Below are 17,915 nucleotides of genomic sequence, written 5' to 3' on the forward strand. Positions count from 1 at the left end.
TCTGGCATGTCTTGTTTTCTATTTCATTTCCAGTATCAGGATGCTATCCAGAACCCTGGCTATGTGTGTGTATGGCTGAGGAAGCACACTGTGGCAGTGCAGGGACGAGAACAATGACACTGAGGTGTCTGTTCTGGGTTAGTCATAGTTCTGAGCCCGTTCTAAAAGTAGAGCAGAAATTATTTTCCTTCAAGCAATATTTGCTCATATTGAGGCCTCTTTGCCACTTTTCTGCCTCTCACATAGCCTTAAGAAAAAAAATTTTTTTGCAATTTCTACCCATTGATTTGGTATTATTTTTGACCCAGAGAATTTAGGATTATTTGCAGATGTGAAGATTTCCTTCTTATAGATCATATTTAGAAATTAAATTAGACTCATCCTAGGTTTGATTCCTTATAGACCTCATTGTCTTGGTCATAAAATCATAATTATGTCAAAAATAGAAGGGACCAGAGGAATTGACTAGTTTTAGAGGTCTTAGATTCTTTAATTAGTAGACCCCATAATTAAAAACTTAACCCAAGTAGAGGCACCTGGGTGGCTTAGTTGGTTAAGCGTCCAGCTCTTGGTTTTGGCTCAGGTCATGATCTCACAGTTCGTGAGTTCAAGCCTCGCGTCGAGCTCTGCGCCAACAGTGCAGAGCCTGCTTGGGATTCTCTCTCTCCCCCACCCCCCTGCCCCTCATTCACTCTCTCTCTCCCTTTCTTTCAAATAACTAAAAACAAAATCAAAATGAAAAAAATAAAAACTAACCCAAGCAATAGGCTTCATATTATTTTTCTAGAGACCAGTTTGTGATTGTAGAAACATGCTGTTTGGCTACTCATATACTTACCTGCATAATGACAGATATCTTCCTGATGGACTTATTTTACTTTCAGCTCCATCCATTTCTTTGGAAAACATGAGCTATATTGTTGAGACAGATGCTTGTAATTCAAACAGTCCTGAGGGTTTGCACTCCAAAGGCAACTGTAGAAACCTAACATACCATTCATACTCATCAAAATCTGTGACTCTCATGAGGTGGTTGTTTCATTTCCACCACAGTTCTGTACATTTTCACAATGGGTGATTCCCTTGAGCTCATGGCAGCTCAGCTAATGGCAAACAAGAGCTGTGTGAGTTTGAGATTTGAACATCTGTACTTCTGTAAGAATAAATGAGCCTTTGGGCAGCTATCAACTTATTTGGAGTTTCTAGCTAATCAATATACATGCTGTTATTCAGCCCTGTCTTCCCTGCCTAGTATTTGTGTGGGGACTCAAGGTCAGGAAGTTACATTTCTTTTTTGTGTGTCTTCCTACTGTTGCTACCTGTCACAGTCCGTGTGTCTAAAGTCTGTCATCCAGTTGTCTCCCCAGCTTTGTTGTCATTTCCACATTTGATAGGCATGGCTTTTATTTTATTTTGTACCATTTCCCTTTTCTATCGTCATTCAAATAATTGGTAGTCTATACCACATGCAGAATAAGCACCCTTTGTTGGTACCATTTGTTTCCTATCTCTACAACATTTTCCTACCCATAATCAAATAGGCCCAAATAAATGTTCTGTGGGTTGAGAAACTGAGCCCCTTTCAGCTTTTCTGAATTAGTGACAAATGTCATTTTTTATTCTGAGGACAATTTTGTCATTAGGAAAGCAGATGGATTTGAGAGCAAAGTCTTAGAGGGGAGATGGATTTGGAGGCTTGGATGTGTGTCTAGTTCATATTAGTGAAAATTGCAGTTTCAATCCCCTTTGATGGTTTATTAGGCTATTAAGTAGATCTTGAAACCTCTGACATGTCAGAGTTTTGCATAAATGCTTTGTGGTTTTGTTGGCCAGTTTTTAGCATTTTTGGGTGGGTGGAAGGAGAAAGTTTTGTACTTTTTCTTACCTTAGTTCCCGAGGAGCCAGAACTGAGAATTAGTGTCCGGGTTTGTCCTGTCAGATCTTTATCATGAGTTAACACATTCAATAAAAGTTTGTTGACTCAACAAGGGTGCCGATTGCCAAACTTTGAGAAGGAAACAAAAACCACATCAAGGAGCTTATAATTTTGTAAAGGAAATGACATCACAAATTCTGGGCACTGGATTTTAAAAGGGAGAAATAGTACAGGGTCTGGAAACCATGTTAGATGAAGAATACTTACAGAAGTAACAATATTTAGCCTGGAGAAGGGATAGCTGATTTTGAGGCCATGATGACTATTCTTTATTATGGCTGATGTTATTGTACTTTTTCCTGGTCTTTCAGGGAAAAACTCAGAACCCTTTGATCCATTCCTCCAATCAGATATCAAATTTTATCTCTTTTAGTTCCAACATATTTCTTGATTCTTGTTCCTTCTTTGTATTCTCAATTGCCCCCTGCTGTGTCAGGCCTTTCAGGTCATTGTCTCTATTAGAAGAGGTTTCTGGTCTCTGTTATTTCTCTCTGTCCTCCATTCTATATTACATTCCCAGAATAATCTTCCCCCAAACCTAGTTCTGATTGTTATCACGTCCCTATTTAAACACTTGACAGTGGTTCCCCTAGCCTAGTAAGAAAAGTCTTATCTAGTCAGGCCCCACGCATTTCCATTGCCTTCGCTACTTTAGATCTCGACTTGTAACACTGAGGCTCCAGTGTGGGGAGGGAGGGGTCCACGAGCTGATTCTGCGCCCTCTGATAGTCCTGCACCCTTCATGGGAGAATCTTACGTGTGTTGGGATTTCACGGACAATGAGAGTTGTAAAATACCAGCTATAAGAAACTAGAGTACGTGATGGCATAGAGTTTTCACTAGCTTTATCACAATATTCACGATGGAGAATTATATTACATGGTAGCAGAAATAGGCATTTTTATGTGTTGCTTATATTTTATTTACCTCAAATTAAATTGTAGATATAGGGTAATAAATAAAATCCATCCATGCCTTTCACACACTTAAAAAAAAAATTCTTATCTCAAACTCTTACAATCTGGCTGCCCACCTTCCCCTGTTCATACTCTACCTTCTATTCAGGCTTATTCAGTATTCTTGGAACCTGCTCTAGGCTTTCCCAGCTCTTTGGCCTTCTTTAAACTATTCCTTCATACTACTATTATGAAGAAGAAATCCATCATTTTTTTGTGTTGTTTTAGACACCAAAATTAGGACCAGCTGGCAAAAGAGATGGCTCTTAACCCAAGAATTTTCTCCTGAATACTGTTGTCTAGTCTAATAATGAACGAACAGAGAGCTTTCCAAAGCTGGACATTTTTGAGCAGGGGTTACTTATACTAGGGGCTGTAGGAACTAGAGAAAAAGAGAAAACATGGTCCTTTGCTGTTAAGAAACTTAAATCTACATGTGAGGCACCACACTTTGTCTCCCCACAATAGCCAATGTGATACACACACACCCCTGATCATGTCATCTGTTTAAAATCTTTGAATAGCTTCTTTCTATCACTCAGGATAATCAAGAGAAAATGAAGAGGCAAAATCAACAGTAAGGCAAGAACAGTGAAATTTAGAAAGAGGTGGATTGAGGAAGCAATTAGGAGCAAACATCATCAGTACTTGAGGAAACACTGGTTGTGTGCAGGGGAAAGGGGGGGTTGCTTATAGTAACAGGGAGGTTATCAAGTAGGGGAGGCACAGTGGTCAAGTCTAGAGGTAAGTATTTCCAGAGTGCATGTAGAGCATCATATAGGTGGTAGCACAAGCCTTTTGAATCAGCAGCTCCACCCACAGGAGGCTGATCTTTTCTGTGATTATGCAGGGAGAAAATTTGAGATTCCCCTTTGTCTTTGTCCATGTCCATTCCAGAATACAATCTTGCCTTTATTTTTGCCAAACCAAAAGTCTCATTGAAGTGTTTTTCCCCACACAAAAAAGATCAATCTATCCTCAAAGGTAGGTTCTGCCTCTACTTCTTCAGAAACAGAAAAGCTGCTGGAAGCTTTAGAATAGCAATTTATCCTCACTTCCAGTCATAAAGGTTTCAGAAGGTTGGGGTTCAGTTTGGTAGTGCCAGTCAAATGTTTTTGTGTGCATATAATTTGACCCTGCAGTTTTACTTTGAGAAATCTATTCTATAGAAATGCTCAAATATACAGTGCAGCGTTGGGGGTAATATTAAAAATTGTAAACAATTTATGGGCACCTGGTTGGCTCAGGTCATGATCCCAGGGTCATGGGATCAGACCCCATGTTGGGCTCCGCACTCAGTATGGAGCCTGCTTAAGATTCTCTCTCTCCCCCTCTGCCTCTCTCCTCTCCTGATGCATGCTTACACACGCACACGCTCTCTCAAATAAAAAATAAAAATAAATGTAAAAAATTGTAAACAATTTAAATGCACATCAGTTTGGATATGACTGAATAAATTATGCTCTATCTATAATATGAAATACTCTGCACTATTAAAAAGAATGATATAGATCTCTATGTAGTGACATGGATGGGTTTCCATGACTTATTAGAGGATGAAAAAAAGTTGATTTATGGGAATCTGTATGAGTTGTGAATATATGTATATAAATAATATATACAGGGAAGTAAGTTGAGCAGGATACATGCTAGAAATACTAACTGGTTACTTTTGGGTAGTGGGGTGGGGTAGTGATATAGGAATGTCTAAAGGAAAAAGTTAGATTCTTAAAAATCATGTGCTACTATTATAAAAAAGTGTAAAACTCATCAGCTTTCTTTGCAGGCATATTGGACAGAGGCCTCTAGCACTTTCCTTTCCCGTGGGATTTGCAATTGTATTGCCATTTTTTTTGAGAATTTTCCAGCCCTCTTGCCCTATCTTCCTTTTCATACACAGTGCAGGATAGCTACCTTATCTTTTCCCTAAACTAACAAAACAAAACTCAATTTTGTAAGCCAAGACCAGCAGTTTCAAACTTAACTGGACATCAGAATCGCCTTGATGTTTGGTGAAAATGCAGATTCATGGGCCTGCTGAATAGATTCTGAGTCAGTGCGTCTGGGGTTGGATCCAAAATCCTGATCTTTCAGAGGCATCCCAGGTGGTCAGTGAGAAACCCTGTTTCAGGGAATGACGTCTGATTGTGCCCCCACCCCCTCATTTCTCTCTCCATGATTAGCAAAGGGAACAAGGGAGTGATGACTCACTGTGGATATCTTTGTGGGTCACAAATGATTGGGTTCATCTGAATGGGAAAAATGAATAAAACACAGTTTAGTAGACTTGAGAGTTAAGTAATAAGTGTTGGTTCTTTAAAGTAGCCTATTTGAAGTGGGGACCTTTGGGTTGGAGGCTGGTCCGGTGGGCAGTGACTAGGCAGTGACTTCAGCCTAAGAGATGCCTTCCAGCAATGGCTTCATTAGTTATAAGTGGAAGAGGGGAGGAGGGACCTTGACAAACTGTGAGGTTTCAGAATTCAGATGTTTTGGGGTTTTTTAATTTTTTTTATCATTTATTTATTTTTGAGACAGAGAGAGACAGAGCATGAACAGGAGAGGGTCAGAGAGACAGGGAGACACAGAATCTGAGAATTCAGATGTTTTTTAAGTGGAGCTTTTGTCCTTAGAAAATGATGCTTCTAATATTAAGATGAGGTACTATCTATCTTAAGACTATTCTAAATGGGTTTTTTTTTGTTAGAATTATTTTTTTCTTTGTTATACACAAAGTCTGTTAATCAGATGCCCACTGTGGGTTATTAACATCACAAAAGGGTGTTTAAAAACCATACACCCCAATTGCTCCCCCCAGTTAACCTTGGGAATAAAAGTAAATGGGAGTACTTCTTAACTACCTTTCCAAGCCCTCAGTGAAACTGGCAGCCATCAGTTAAATAAACCATTAGGTTTATTAGTTTGAGAACAGAAGCACCAACTTGGGCACAGTTTTCTAATTTGCTCCTCATTTACCCAACAATCATTTATTCAGAGGCTACTTTTGTGCTTGGTGGACATTAGGTAATTCTACAAATAAAAGCCAGAGACTGATGGGTAGGCTGGAAGTCTAAGGGTTCATCTGAATGGGAAAAAAAATGAATAAAACACAATTTAATAGACTTGAAAGCTTAGTAGCACATAGAAAACAGAAAGTGGATCCCTTAAAGCAACAGCCTTGTTCTCTTTCTGTAGTCTATTTTAAGTGGGCCCTCTGGCCCAGCATTATCAACCTCCTATTAGGAGCTCTGAGGAAATAGTGGTTTGGTGGTTGTTTTTTAAAGGATTTTTAAAGAAACATAGTTACTAAGCAACTGCAATGACCTGCTACTAAGTTGGAGTTCAGCAGGCAAGTCAATTCCAAAGAAGGGAATACATAAACAAGTTGTGAGATGGGGGAAGAATGGCTTACAGATAGATTTGATATATATTTTTGGGGTGCGTGGGTGGCTCAGTTGGTTAAGCGTCCGACTTCAGCTCAGGTCATGATCTCATGGTTCATGAGTTTGAGCCCTGCATCAGGCTCTGTGCTGACAGCTCAGAGCCTGGAGCCAGCTCTGGATTCTATGTCTCCCCCTCTCTCTCTGCCCCTCCCCTGCTTGTGTGCTCTCTCGCTCTCAAAAATAAATAAACATTAAAAAAAGATTTGTTATCTATTTTTTCTGGGTTCAATTCACATTTCTGCCTTCTACTTTATCTTCCCCAAGAAAGAGCTGCCTGGTCAGAAATCTCTTTGTCTCACCAAGTTCTCCTCCTAGCGGGTGAGGAGGACTGAGTGAGGAGGACGACCAGAAAGGAGCCAACTAGAGGGCCAGGGTGGAGGGCTGAGCTCTGGAGTAGGGCCAGTTCCCCAGGCAGGCAGAGGGGTAGACGGCCCCGCTGCTGCGCTTGCACTCTTGGGCAGTCCAGGGTTTCTATGACAGATTGGTCACCACCCTCTGCATTTAGATTGCGACGCCTCATTGATATTGATGTGTTGCCTTGTAACCCTCAGATCGGGGACATTGTCCAGCTGCTGTCTTTTTCCCCCAACACTTAATGAGTGAGTCAGTGACTTAACTGCTTCCTGCAGGATTTCAGGGACTGGAGTAGGTAATGAGGACAAATCACCATTAACACCAGTGTGTGATGAATGAAGAAATGGCTAAATGGCATGGATTTAGCGGGTTGGCTTCATTGGTACCAGAGTGAACAAAAAGAAACTTTGGTGAGGATCTGTGTGAATTAGAACTCCTTCCATCCTCTTAAGGCTTTTTAGCATTTCCCTTTATAGCCGGCTGAAGGTCAGGTTGCTTTGCTGAGGGAAGGGGAGTGTCAGGTGTTGGAACAGGTGTTTTGTTTTCTGCCTGTAGAGTCATACAGACTAGATGGGGATGCTTCTTGCCAGCCCTCTGGTGCATGAAAATGCTTTTGTGGAATTCTTTTTCCCTGGAAATATGTTTGGTTTTTTAAAACAGTTCCACAACCTTCAACCCCAACTATCAGTTCTGTTTTCCTTTGAAATAATCTTGTCATAATGAGGTATGCCTATTTTCTACCATTTTCACAGCCTGTGCTTTAGATATATCCCATTTTATGCAGCCAGTACAGACCTGAAAAAATACTGTGTATGTGTTGGGTAGGGGGAATAAAAAGGTGAATATCATATTTTTAAAAAAAAATTTTTTTTAATGTTTTATTTATTTTTGAGACAGAGAGAGACAGAGCATGAATGGGGGAGGGTCAGAACGAGAGGGAGACACAGAATCTGAAGCAGGCTCCAGGCTCTGAGCTGTCAGCCCAGAGCCTGACGCGGGGCTCGAACTCACGGACCGCGAGATTGTGACCTGAGCCGAAGTCGGACGCTTAACCGACTGAGCCACCCAGGCGCCCCGGTGAATATCATATTTTAAATGTACTAGGAGAATGTCACAGCAAAGCATCCCTATAAAAAAGCCTCTTAAAATAATTGTACAGTTAGGGAGCTTTCCTCCATCAGGTTTTCTTAAGTTCGGTGTAAATCTGTAGTTGCCTTTCCAGAGTGATAAGGCTGTTTCGAGGCTGTTGTGATGGTATTAGTGGCCTATAAAGCTGGGCATATGGACTTACAACCTCACGGACTAGATGATTTTGGAGGAGAGAGGTGACAGCAGATTTCTTGGTTTGGGAGAATTTCTGTTTTAATGTTTGTTACTGAAACCAAAGACCCTGTTTGTTAAAAGGGAAGATTTTCTTATCTGATTGTGAGGTTTGTTTGTTTTTACCTTTGTGTCATGAGTTCAATCTCCACCCCACCCCCCCCAACCTCCAAAAACAAAGTCATCTGGAAACCAGTCATCTCCCTTGCCTAACAATGATCTAATGGCCTCAGGTCCTTCCCAGCCCCTCCACCCTGTGTCTCAGGGCCATCTGTTCTCTGCAATCCACTTTTTGGGAAAGTCTCCTTTCCCATCTGCTATCCTTGGGCCTTAGTGCCCTGCTCCAAAGATTTATGAAGGCTGCACTGGAGCGCTTTCCAGTTGTTGTTGTGTGTTGTTGTTGTTTTTTTTAATGATACATGAGATTTCAAGGCAGATAAAAGCTTTTTCCATTTGATATGTCTAAATGTTATTCCTTTTTCAGGTGTGTTTCTTCTTTCTCTTAGTTGGGGGCTGGAAAGAAGTCTGTGCTTGGAGGAAGGACTCTACTTATCAAAGCAGAGACTGACTGTTGGCTGTGGCTGCTTTGAAGTCAAGTGCCCTCCTGGCTCTTTAGCCACTGTCACACAGGCTTGGTGTGGTTTCTTGGGTTCATTCTTTTCCTGTCTGTTCCCTTGTCTCCCTGACAGAGTACAGTCGCTTTGAATCGAAGATACATGACTTGCGAGAACAAATGATGAACAGCAGCATGAGCTCTGGGTCTGGGTCCCTCCGAACAAGTGAGAAGAGGTCTTTGTATGTCAGGTAAGTCACACTTCTGAGCACCAGGCCTTGTGCTGCACGAGGGGAGCTCTGTGCCAACACAGCCCTTCCTGTTTAACTAGTGGGGTAGGGAGTGTGTACTCCCAGTACTAAAGCAACATTGTGTACTGTATGCTCAGGTTGTGTACTTTATGGTCAGTGTTTCTCCCTTTTACGAACTGGCTTCTTCCTCTTTGCTCATGAATGACTCAGTATGAGAAACTTTCACTTTGCTCTAATTGTAAAAGACTATTGAGTGATTATTGCTAGTCAGTATTCAAATAGCACTCAAATGTTCAGAGTCCTTTGCTTGCATTCTGTGATTTGAGGAGAAAGCTTGGCATTCCCTCCCTTCCACATATGCATAGTAGACATCAGGATTTGTATCTGAGCATATCAGCTATCACTCTATTCTGGTCGAAGGTCTTTTACAGGAGACCAAAAACTGACAGGTTGCTGCTTCTGGGTCTTTTTTTTTAATGTCTTTATTTTTGAGAGAGAGAGAGAGAGAGAGAGAGAGAGAGAGAGAGAGAGAGAATCTGAAGCAGGCTCCAGGCTCTGAGCTGTCAACACAGAGCCTGACTCGGGGCTCAAACTCACAAACCACGAGATCATGACCTGAGACAAAGTCAGACACTTAACCGACTGAGCCACCCAGGTGCCCCAGGGTCTCTTTTTTTTTAATGGTGTTTTCTTGCTCCCTGCTGTGCTGGTCTGCTGTATCTGAATCATGGGACATGGGATGCAATGGTGTATGGTTCCCAGGAAGGGTGGGTAGAGGGAACGGATATATAGCATTGAGTGTATTGCTGCTGAAAGCTATTCTGAGATACTGCCCAAGGTTGAGCTGTTGACCCTTGAGGCCCATTATGATACTTTGTCAGGTCAAAGTACAAACCTCTTGGGGAGTTGGACTGCTAAATGAACACTATGGACTCCTCGTTAGAATTAGGGATAGTTTTCTTCTTCCTGTCCAAGCTTCTTGGCAAAACTCCAAACAGTGTGGTGCAAGTACATATTGTATCTCTCCAAGGTTAAAATCCTTAGAGTAAGAGGTGGTGGGATTCCTCCCCTGAGCCAGAGATAGTCGTGTGTGTGTGTGTGTGTGTTTGTGTGTGTGTGTGTGTGTGTGTGTGTGTGTGTGTGTGTGTGTGTTTAATGCTTAGGTGTGGACTTGTATTAAACTCTTGGGTTGAACTTTTCTGGTGGCCTCTGATACATGCTGGGGGAGGTTAGGAAGGAAGGCTACATTTGCTGATTGCCTGGCAGTGGGACAACTGGTCTGTCTTTGGGGTTTGACTCGATGCTAGCCAGTGGATATAAATGCTAATTGCAGTTCTTGTCATGGTGCTTGATGTTCTTTTCCCTCAGTTGGTAGTCCCTGACACTACTGCAAAGAGCCGAGCCAAGGGAGCCCAGCTTTGAGTCTGAAGCCCACTAGAACCCTTCATGGTTCTTTTTAAAAAATGAACCCTCAACTTCACTGGTTGTTGAGAGCAGCTTTCTTCACATTTGCCGTGCTCACCTCCTGCTGTGAAGGGAGGAGAGCTGGAGGAAGGCTGGGCCAGTCACTGATGATCTTTTCAGTCTTCTGTTTTTTGTCACTAAGCCCCTGCTCTGGGTCTGCAGCCTAGATGCTGTGGCACTGACGGGGGAATCAGAAATGTGGTATTGCCCCCAGCAAGAGGGTAATACTTATGTGACTTGGTCAGGATTGTTCCGTTCCCGTGCTGCCAGCCCCCGCAGATGTGGCACTCCAGGGTGCGTGGGAAGCTGCTCTTTAGGCAAGACAGTTTCTTCAGAGAGCTTTATTTTTAGATTTCCTCTCTCCACCTATCCTGTACTAGAGCTCTCCCTGCCTGGGTAGGGGGATTGGGGCATTAGCTCCTGACCTGGAACACCTAAAAGACTTAGAACAGCCTTCTCTGACCTGGGGAAAAGATACATCATGTCTAACTCTGGGGAGGAGGGTGGAGACTGCACTCTGTTTCTAGCAAATCAGTTTATACAGTTTATATCATCTGCCCCTAACCTTATCTAGATAACATCAGTGTCCTCTGAGGAGAGTAAGTACTGTTTAGAACAATGAACATTTGTGATCACTAGAATTAATCAAGGGAAATGATATTTTATGGCTAAAGCAGTGAGCAGAGGTCTTTCACTAAGCTAACCTCTCTACCAGAGCCTGGCTTGTTCTGTGCTGTTTCATGCCTGTTTGGCCTTCCATGCTGTACTTCGTCCCTATTGTTCAGTATGTATTCAAGTTTCTTCCATTCTTAAAAAGAAAAGAAAAACATTCCCTTGATACTAGTAGTCCCTTAAACTGTTATCTCTCTTCTGTTTACCACATTTGCTGAATTATGTGCCAAGAAACACTAGTTCCACAAGATGTTAAGTATTGTGTGCAAAATCAGTGGTTCAGTAAGTTGGGCCAATGCCATGTGAAAAGAGGAAAACAGAGTCTTTTACTGTGATTCATCTCCAGGAGGGTCTGCACTAGGCAGTGTTTCGCCAAAGGATAGGAGCATGGGAGCCTTATTTGGAGAAGTCCATCTTAAATCCATGTTGGGAAATGTTGGAGTCCTCTGTACCTACTCCTGCTATGTCTTCAAATCACCTCTCTTTCGGTAGGAAAGGAAGTGTGCATCTGCTTTTCAGCATGGTGGTGTGGTTCCAAGCAAGTCCCGAAGGCTCCGGAGGAGCAGAAGCTCAGCTCCGTCAGGGATCCACGGTGACCTCTTAGTCATCACATTCAATGACTGATTCACTGATTCTCTGCCATTGGTGTGACCTCTTCACCACATTTGTTCCCACAAATTACCTACTTGCTTCTTTAAAGGCTCTCTTTCTGTCTTGCTAACCATTCCTCAGTACCTTTCATTAGCTCTGCCCCCTAAATGGCAATGTCATTTATTTTCACAGCTTCAGATCCTGTTGTTGTATAAATGACATCCCTGATCTTTTTAGTGAACTCCAGACCTGCATATCAACTACTTGCTGGGCATGTGCATGAAGCTGCGCTCCCACAGTGTCTCAAACAAGCAGTGTGTTCAAAATTGAACCCCCCTCCACACCTACTGCTCCTCAATTTCCTTATCTAAGTTAATTGCATCACCCTGTCATGTGGAAAAGGGATTAGATTTGTTCTGTCACCCAAGGCAGATCTCAGCTCAACAGAAGGAAGAAAGAGCTAATGATTAAAACTGTCTGAAAATGGAATGGACTGCTTCCGGGGATAGTAAATTTGATCTTTTGTTACTGGAGGTGTTACAGAAAAGGCTGGGGCACCCATTTGACTGGTTGTTGCAGAGGGGGTCAAAGGTAAAAGCAACGATCTGGACATAAGCTACTCAGAAGCTTTCACTAGTTCCCTAGTGTCTTTAGGATGAAGGCAAACTAACATTTAGGGAACATCTGTGCATTTGGGCCTTTGTTATTCTCTTTAAATTGGGATTAAATCCTTTAAATAATGCTACAAAGTACACATTATTCTCATTTTACAGGTGTGAAAACTGAGACTCCAGTTATATAGCCAAGAAGTTCCAAAACTGGAATTTGAACCTGGTTGTTCTGACCACAGAGTGTGGCTTTTTTCAGCATTTCCCAAACTTGGTGATAGGAATCTGCTGGCATGCTAATAAAAATACAGATACCTAGTCCCCCTCTTTTATAGACTTGGATTCACTGGACTTGGGAAATGTATGGGTTTTGGGGGTTTTTTTAGTACTTGAAAGTTATATACATGTATTTTTAAATATAGGTTATTGTCAAATTGGCTAACATACAGTATATACAGTGCACTCTGGGGGGCTTTGGGGGTAGATTCCCGTGGTTCATCGCTGACGTACTACAGTGCTCACTCACCTGGTCATATGCTGTCTCTCCCTAGTAAAATAAACATTTAAAAAAACATTTTTAAATGTTTTTAAATGTTTATTTATTTTACGAGAGAGAGAGAAAGAGAGAGCGAGAGAGAGTGCACATGAGCAGGTGAGGGGCAGAGAGGGAGAATCCCAGGCAAGCTCTGTGCTATCAGCACAGAGCCTGATGTGGGGCTCCATCTCACGAACTGTGAGATCATGACCTGAGCCAACGTCAGGTGCTTAGCCAACTGAGCCACCCTGGCACCCCAAATGTATGTTTTTAACAAGCAATGTGAACACTCAGGAATAACTGCTTGTTTGTCACAATAGGTATTTGTGTCTGTTTCGCTTGAACAGCTGAACATTACACTTTATTTTTTTCAATGTTTATTTATTTTTGAGAGAGAAAGAGAGACAGAGCACAGCAGGGAAGGAGCAGAGAGGGAGGGAGACACAGAATTCAAAGCCAGCTCCAGTCTCTGAGCTGTCAACACAGAGCCTGATGTGGGGTTTGAACTCACAAACTGCGAGATCATGACCTGAGCAGAAGTTTGATGCTTAACCAACTAAGCCACCCAGGCGCTCCACATTACGCTTACTTTAGCTCCTACTATGTGGAAAGCAGGAAATCGCAGGGCTAAGAATTTGGGCATGGTTGGGGGGTAGATTCAAGGAAGCGGCACACGCAGTTCCTGCCCTCCAGTAGCTTGCCATCTACGCAGTAGACACTGAGCAGCAGGTGGTTGAAGTGAAGGAACCCTTTTCCATTGGGGTTTCACCTCTAATTCTTTTAGCTGTTGTTTTCCCTATGACATGTTTCTCCTCCTTTCCCTTCTCCTGAGTCTCTGTTCTCTGGTTTGCATGGGTTGCAAAGCTATTTTGAAGCAAATAGCACCTTCTTACAGCAACATGGAGGCTATAGCAGGTAAAGCCCTCGCGAGCTGCAGCTGTACTAATGAGAGGGGAGATGGGATTTGTGGAGCCTGGAGAGAGAAAGAAGGAAAGATGACCATGTTTGGAAAATGCAACTTGTTTTTAAAATCACTAGTGACTTAATGGAAAGACCTTCCCACCCTTCACCATACTAGAATCACTTCTTAAATGGTACAGGTAGGATGAGCAGAGCCTGTCTTTCTGCCTACTCTAGGGTCTTTGCTCTGTTATTGAACTTGCCTTCCACACTGGAAAAGTCCACAGAAATAGGCCGCTCTTGAGCCTCTTGCTCAGGGTCAGGATGGTTGGGTGTTTAACTCAGGTCATTCTGATGTGAAGGTAGTACAAAAAGACACCGGGTAGGTGAGAGTTCCAGGAACCTCCAAGTTCTAAACTTGGATTTTCTTTTGTCTGTTTCTTGAGTGAATGAACAAAAGACCCTGTCGTCCAAAGGTTGCCAAGAGGCTTGAGAGTACATCTGTAGAAATGGCTTTTGCAAGTCTGTTCTGGCCAGGTGGGATGCATTCTTCACAGCCACAGGGTGGCATCAGGCAGGCATTTTAGGAGTCCTGGCCTCCTGGCTGGCCATCTACCATCCCAGTCTTCTCCCCACTCTGGGAAGGAAATCCTTTTGGGACATCTGCAGTCTCAATTCAAGAAACATTGTCACAAATATTGGCTTGGTCATCAAAGGAGGCTGGAGAATGCTCCTTGTCATCAAGCAGACGTGAATTGTGAAAGTGTTCTGTGATGATAGCCCAGGGTGATGCTGGGGAGAGCCTGACTTTGACATATTCATTAATGAGTTTCAGTAGTGGATTAAAGTGCCAGTGAGGCGATTTGGGCAGGCTTCACTATCTAACAGAATTTGAGGGTGACATTAATATACATCTTAAAATGCAACAGCAATTTATGTAGTGTTCCGGGCTACCAGAGGATGGGGAAGACTTTCTGATACCAGCGATTCTTGAACTGCCTATTGCTAGAGCATGTTCCCCAGTCACCATTCCTTGACCTGTGCTAATAATCCCCCCAGGTGACCCAAAAGGTGTTGTGAACCCCAAATGTTCACATATCGTGGGCTGATGGGTCCTTGAATGCCCCTCTAATTTCATAATTGACCTCTAAGTCCTGAGACTTTGAGGTAGACTGAGGAGAACATTGCCCCTTTCCTTGTTCTCCATGTTCCTGTCTGCAAGGAGTGTCAGGAAGACCCAACTTGCTGTCAGCTACATTTGTTCCTCTTGTGATGACCCATCTTGTATCTACTTGACTACTCGAGTTTGGGCTTTTAGGTTGGTCTTCAGAAGCTGCTAGACATTTTAACTCTCACATTAAAGTCAAGGGCTCATAAGTGACAGTTGCTTTGCGGCTCTCTGTGCATGCTTCATAAGGACGGGGCAAGGGAGGGGCTGCTCAGTTTTCAAATAATAGGTGCCTTTTATCTGGTACTTTCTGTGGCTCAGGCTGCTATAACAAAATACCATAGACGAGAAGCTTAAACAACAGACATTTATTTCTCACAGTTCTGGATACTGGGAAGTCCAGGGTCTAAGTGCTAGCAGATTCAAGTTCTGGTGAGTGCCCCCTCCCTCTTCTGGCTTATAGGTGTCTACCTTCTTGCTATGTGTGCAAGTAGAGGGGGGTGGGGCGCCTGTGTGGCTCAGTGAGTTAATAAGCTTCTGACTTCGGCTCAGGTCATGATCTCACAGTTCATAAGTTCGAGCTCCACTCTGCTGTCATCACAGAACCCGCTTCAGATCCTCTGTTTTCTTCTCTCTCTGCCCCTCCCCTGCTCATACTCTGTCTCTCTCAAAAATAAATAAACATTTAAAAAAGAAGGAAAGAGAGACAGAGAGATGTCTCTCCTTGTCTCTTCCTCTTCTCATAAGGGAACTATCTCCCTCACGACCTCATCCAAACCTAATTACCTCCCTAAGGCTCCACCTCCAAATATACCATCCATTACCTTAAAGGTTAGGGCTTCAACATATGAATTTTGGTGGAACACAGACATTCAGCCCATAACACAGATGAAAGGAGGGAAGCAATGTCTTAGACCCCATCTGGTATAGGAGAGAAATACAGTGAGAGAATCCTCTGAGGGATAGTAACTAACTGGAGAGTAACTGGAAGTATGTTTTGTGCCCTCCTGCCCTAGCCTGATCTCCTGCACTGTTCATGAGCCTCAGACATGGCCTTCGTCCTCAGAGGGCTTCCCCTTTGGTGATACACTATGAAATAATTTAAAACTGCAGGACTTAAGTAAATAGAAATAAACAGAAAACATTAAGAAAAGTCATTGCAAAATATGTAGGATGAATTTGGAAGAAAGACATTTGGAGTGGGCAGGGTCACAGAGAGAAGAGTGGGGCTTGGTTTGGGTCTCAGGGGAACTAATGAGGGCGAGAGGGGACAGGCTGAGTCTCCCAGGCCACCATAGATGGCTGGAGCCACAGGCAGAGAGGTGGGCACACTTACTAGGCCAGTGCAACAGAACGAGCCATTTTTCTTGGAGGCTGAAGGGCTCAAGTGCTCTCGTTTACTTTGCTTCGAGAAACCCGCCTAACCAGTTTCCTTGGTAGTTGCTATTTTCTTTGCGTTCCTGTTCACCAAGACACCGATGTGACTGTGCCAGGTGCTTCTGATTTCTTGGGCTTTTTTAGACCCAAACCTCACAATTTAGGATCTGAACTGCCAGAGACTTTGGCCTAGTAATCTGTTTACTTTGAGCTGATTATATTCCTGCTTTCCCCTCCAGCAGTGAGGTCTCAGCTGAAAGGAAGATTAGGCAAAGTCCCCCAGAGCACATGCATCATGTGGGCAGGTGCACGCAGCTCGTAGGGGATACTATTTGAAAGGTCACCACTTACACAACATATCTTTGAAGACCTTTGGCAGTGCTTTCTGTCGGAAGATAGGCAGAGGCATTTAAAGCTGACGTGCTGAATCTTAGCTTGGGAACTCCAACCCGCAGACCCTGGGAAGTGAGCATCTGCTTTTCATGCTAGTGTGACTTGGCTCTGGAAGGTTGCTGCATTACCCACTTTCACTTTGATTTTACATGCCACGTTTTCTCTGGGGCACAGTCTTTACCCTGCTCTTAAGATACATCAGTGTTTAAAAAATAAAAAGAGAAAATAAACGTTAAAAAAGGGTGGGGGGCTCCTAGGTGGCTCAGTCGGTTAAGCATCTGACTTTGGCTCAGGTCATGATCTCACTGCTCAAAGGGTCATGAGTTCGAGCCCCACATTGGGCTCTGTGCTGACAGCTCAGAGCCTGGAGCCTGCTTATGATTCCATGTCTCCCTGTCTCTCAAAAATAAATAAACATTAAAATTTTTTTTTAAGTTTAAAGACAACATGGGGTGCCTATGTGGCTCAGTCAGTTAAGTGTCCGACTTTGGCTCAGGTCATGATCTCACAGTTCATGGGTTCAAGCCCCACATCGGGCTCTGTGCTGGCAGCTCAGAGACCGGAGCCTGCTTCGGATTCTGTGTCTCCCTCTCTCTCTGCACCTCCCCTGGTCACGATCTGTCTCTCTCTGTGTGTCAAAAATAAACGTTAAAAAAAAAAAAAAGACGTTAATGTTTTCCTGGCCTGGCCACAATGTGAGAAGTTGCAGGAAAACCCAGGATCTGTGGCTTTCCCTTGCTTCACAGAACTGTGCAGCCATAACCAAGGAGGAACATATTCAGGGTTGAAGGATAATCTTTTATGTAGACCACTTACTGTGATCTTAGGCTTTAGATGGTAATTTTTCCATAAGCTTTGTTCTCTCCTGACATAGGGTTTCCCTCTGAGATGACCAGTCCTCCACTTAGAGGCTTTCATGGAATTCTTTTTATCTAGACCCAGAAAAAATAAGGGGTTTCTGAGGCTGCTCATCTCCCAACACACCATCTTGTCAATAAGCTCACATACACGGGGTGAAACCAAGGTGCCAGAGTGGTCAAATATGGTTTTAGGTGTCTGGAGACAAATAGGTATTGCTTTTTTTTTTTTCCTGCTCACTCTTTTTGAGTCAGAGGTTGAAAAGTTTCATTGGTATGTCATCTGGGCCTTGCATGTGTAGAATTTTAGTTTTGGGACAGTGGTTCAGTCTGATTTAAAAGGGGTGGTATGTTATATGCCTTGACTTTCTCTAGTTCTTGCCCTAAGGATAAAAAGGGGTGGGTAGGAAGATATAACAGTGTTGGCAAAAAAGGTGCTCCTTCATCCTCTTACCAGATCCAACCTGAGGCATTTGTAACAAGGAGCCAGTCCCTGTCACTTTCTTAGGTTTCCAGGCTGTTCCTAAGAGAGATTGTCAC

The 17,915-nt window shown here is 43.1% G+C and overlaps 1 protein-coding gene across 8 annotated transcripts in view; it reads left to right on the forward strand.

The window, feature by feature from the left end:
* The window catches only part of DLG3 (discs large MAGUK scaffold protein 3), a 57,470-nt gene that overhangs the window by 21,354 nt on the left and 18,201 nt on the right, over nucleotides 1–17,915 (forward strand). For all 8 annotated transcript variants that reach the window (XM_049643918.1, XM_049643919.1, XM_049643917.1 and 5 more), the window contains one exon: nucleotides 8,696–8,810. In XM_049643918.1, the coding sequence (XP_049499875.1) occupies nucleotides 8,696–8,810 (115 nt within the window). The remainder of the gene's footprint in view (nucleotides 1–8,695; nucleotides 8,811–17,915) is intronic.

This window comes from Panthera uncia, chromosome X, assembly GCF_023721935.1.
Source record: "Panthera uncia isolate 11264 chromosome X, Puncia_PCG_1.0, whole genome shotgun sequence".
Classification (NCBI taxonomy): Eukaryota; Metazoa; Chordata; class Mammalia; order Carnivora; family Felidae; genus Panthera; species Panthera uncia.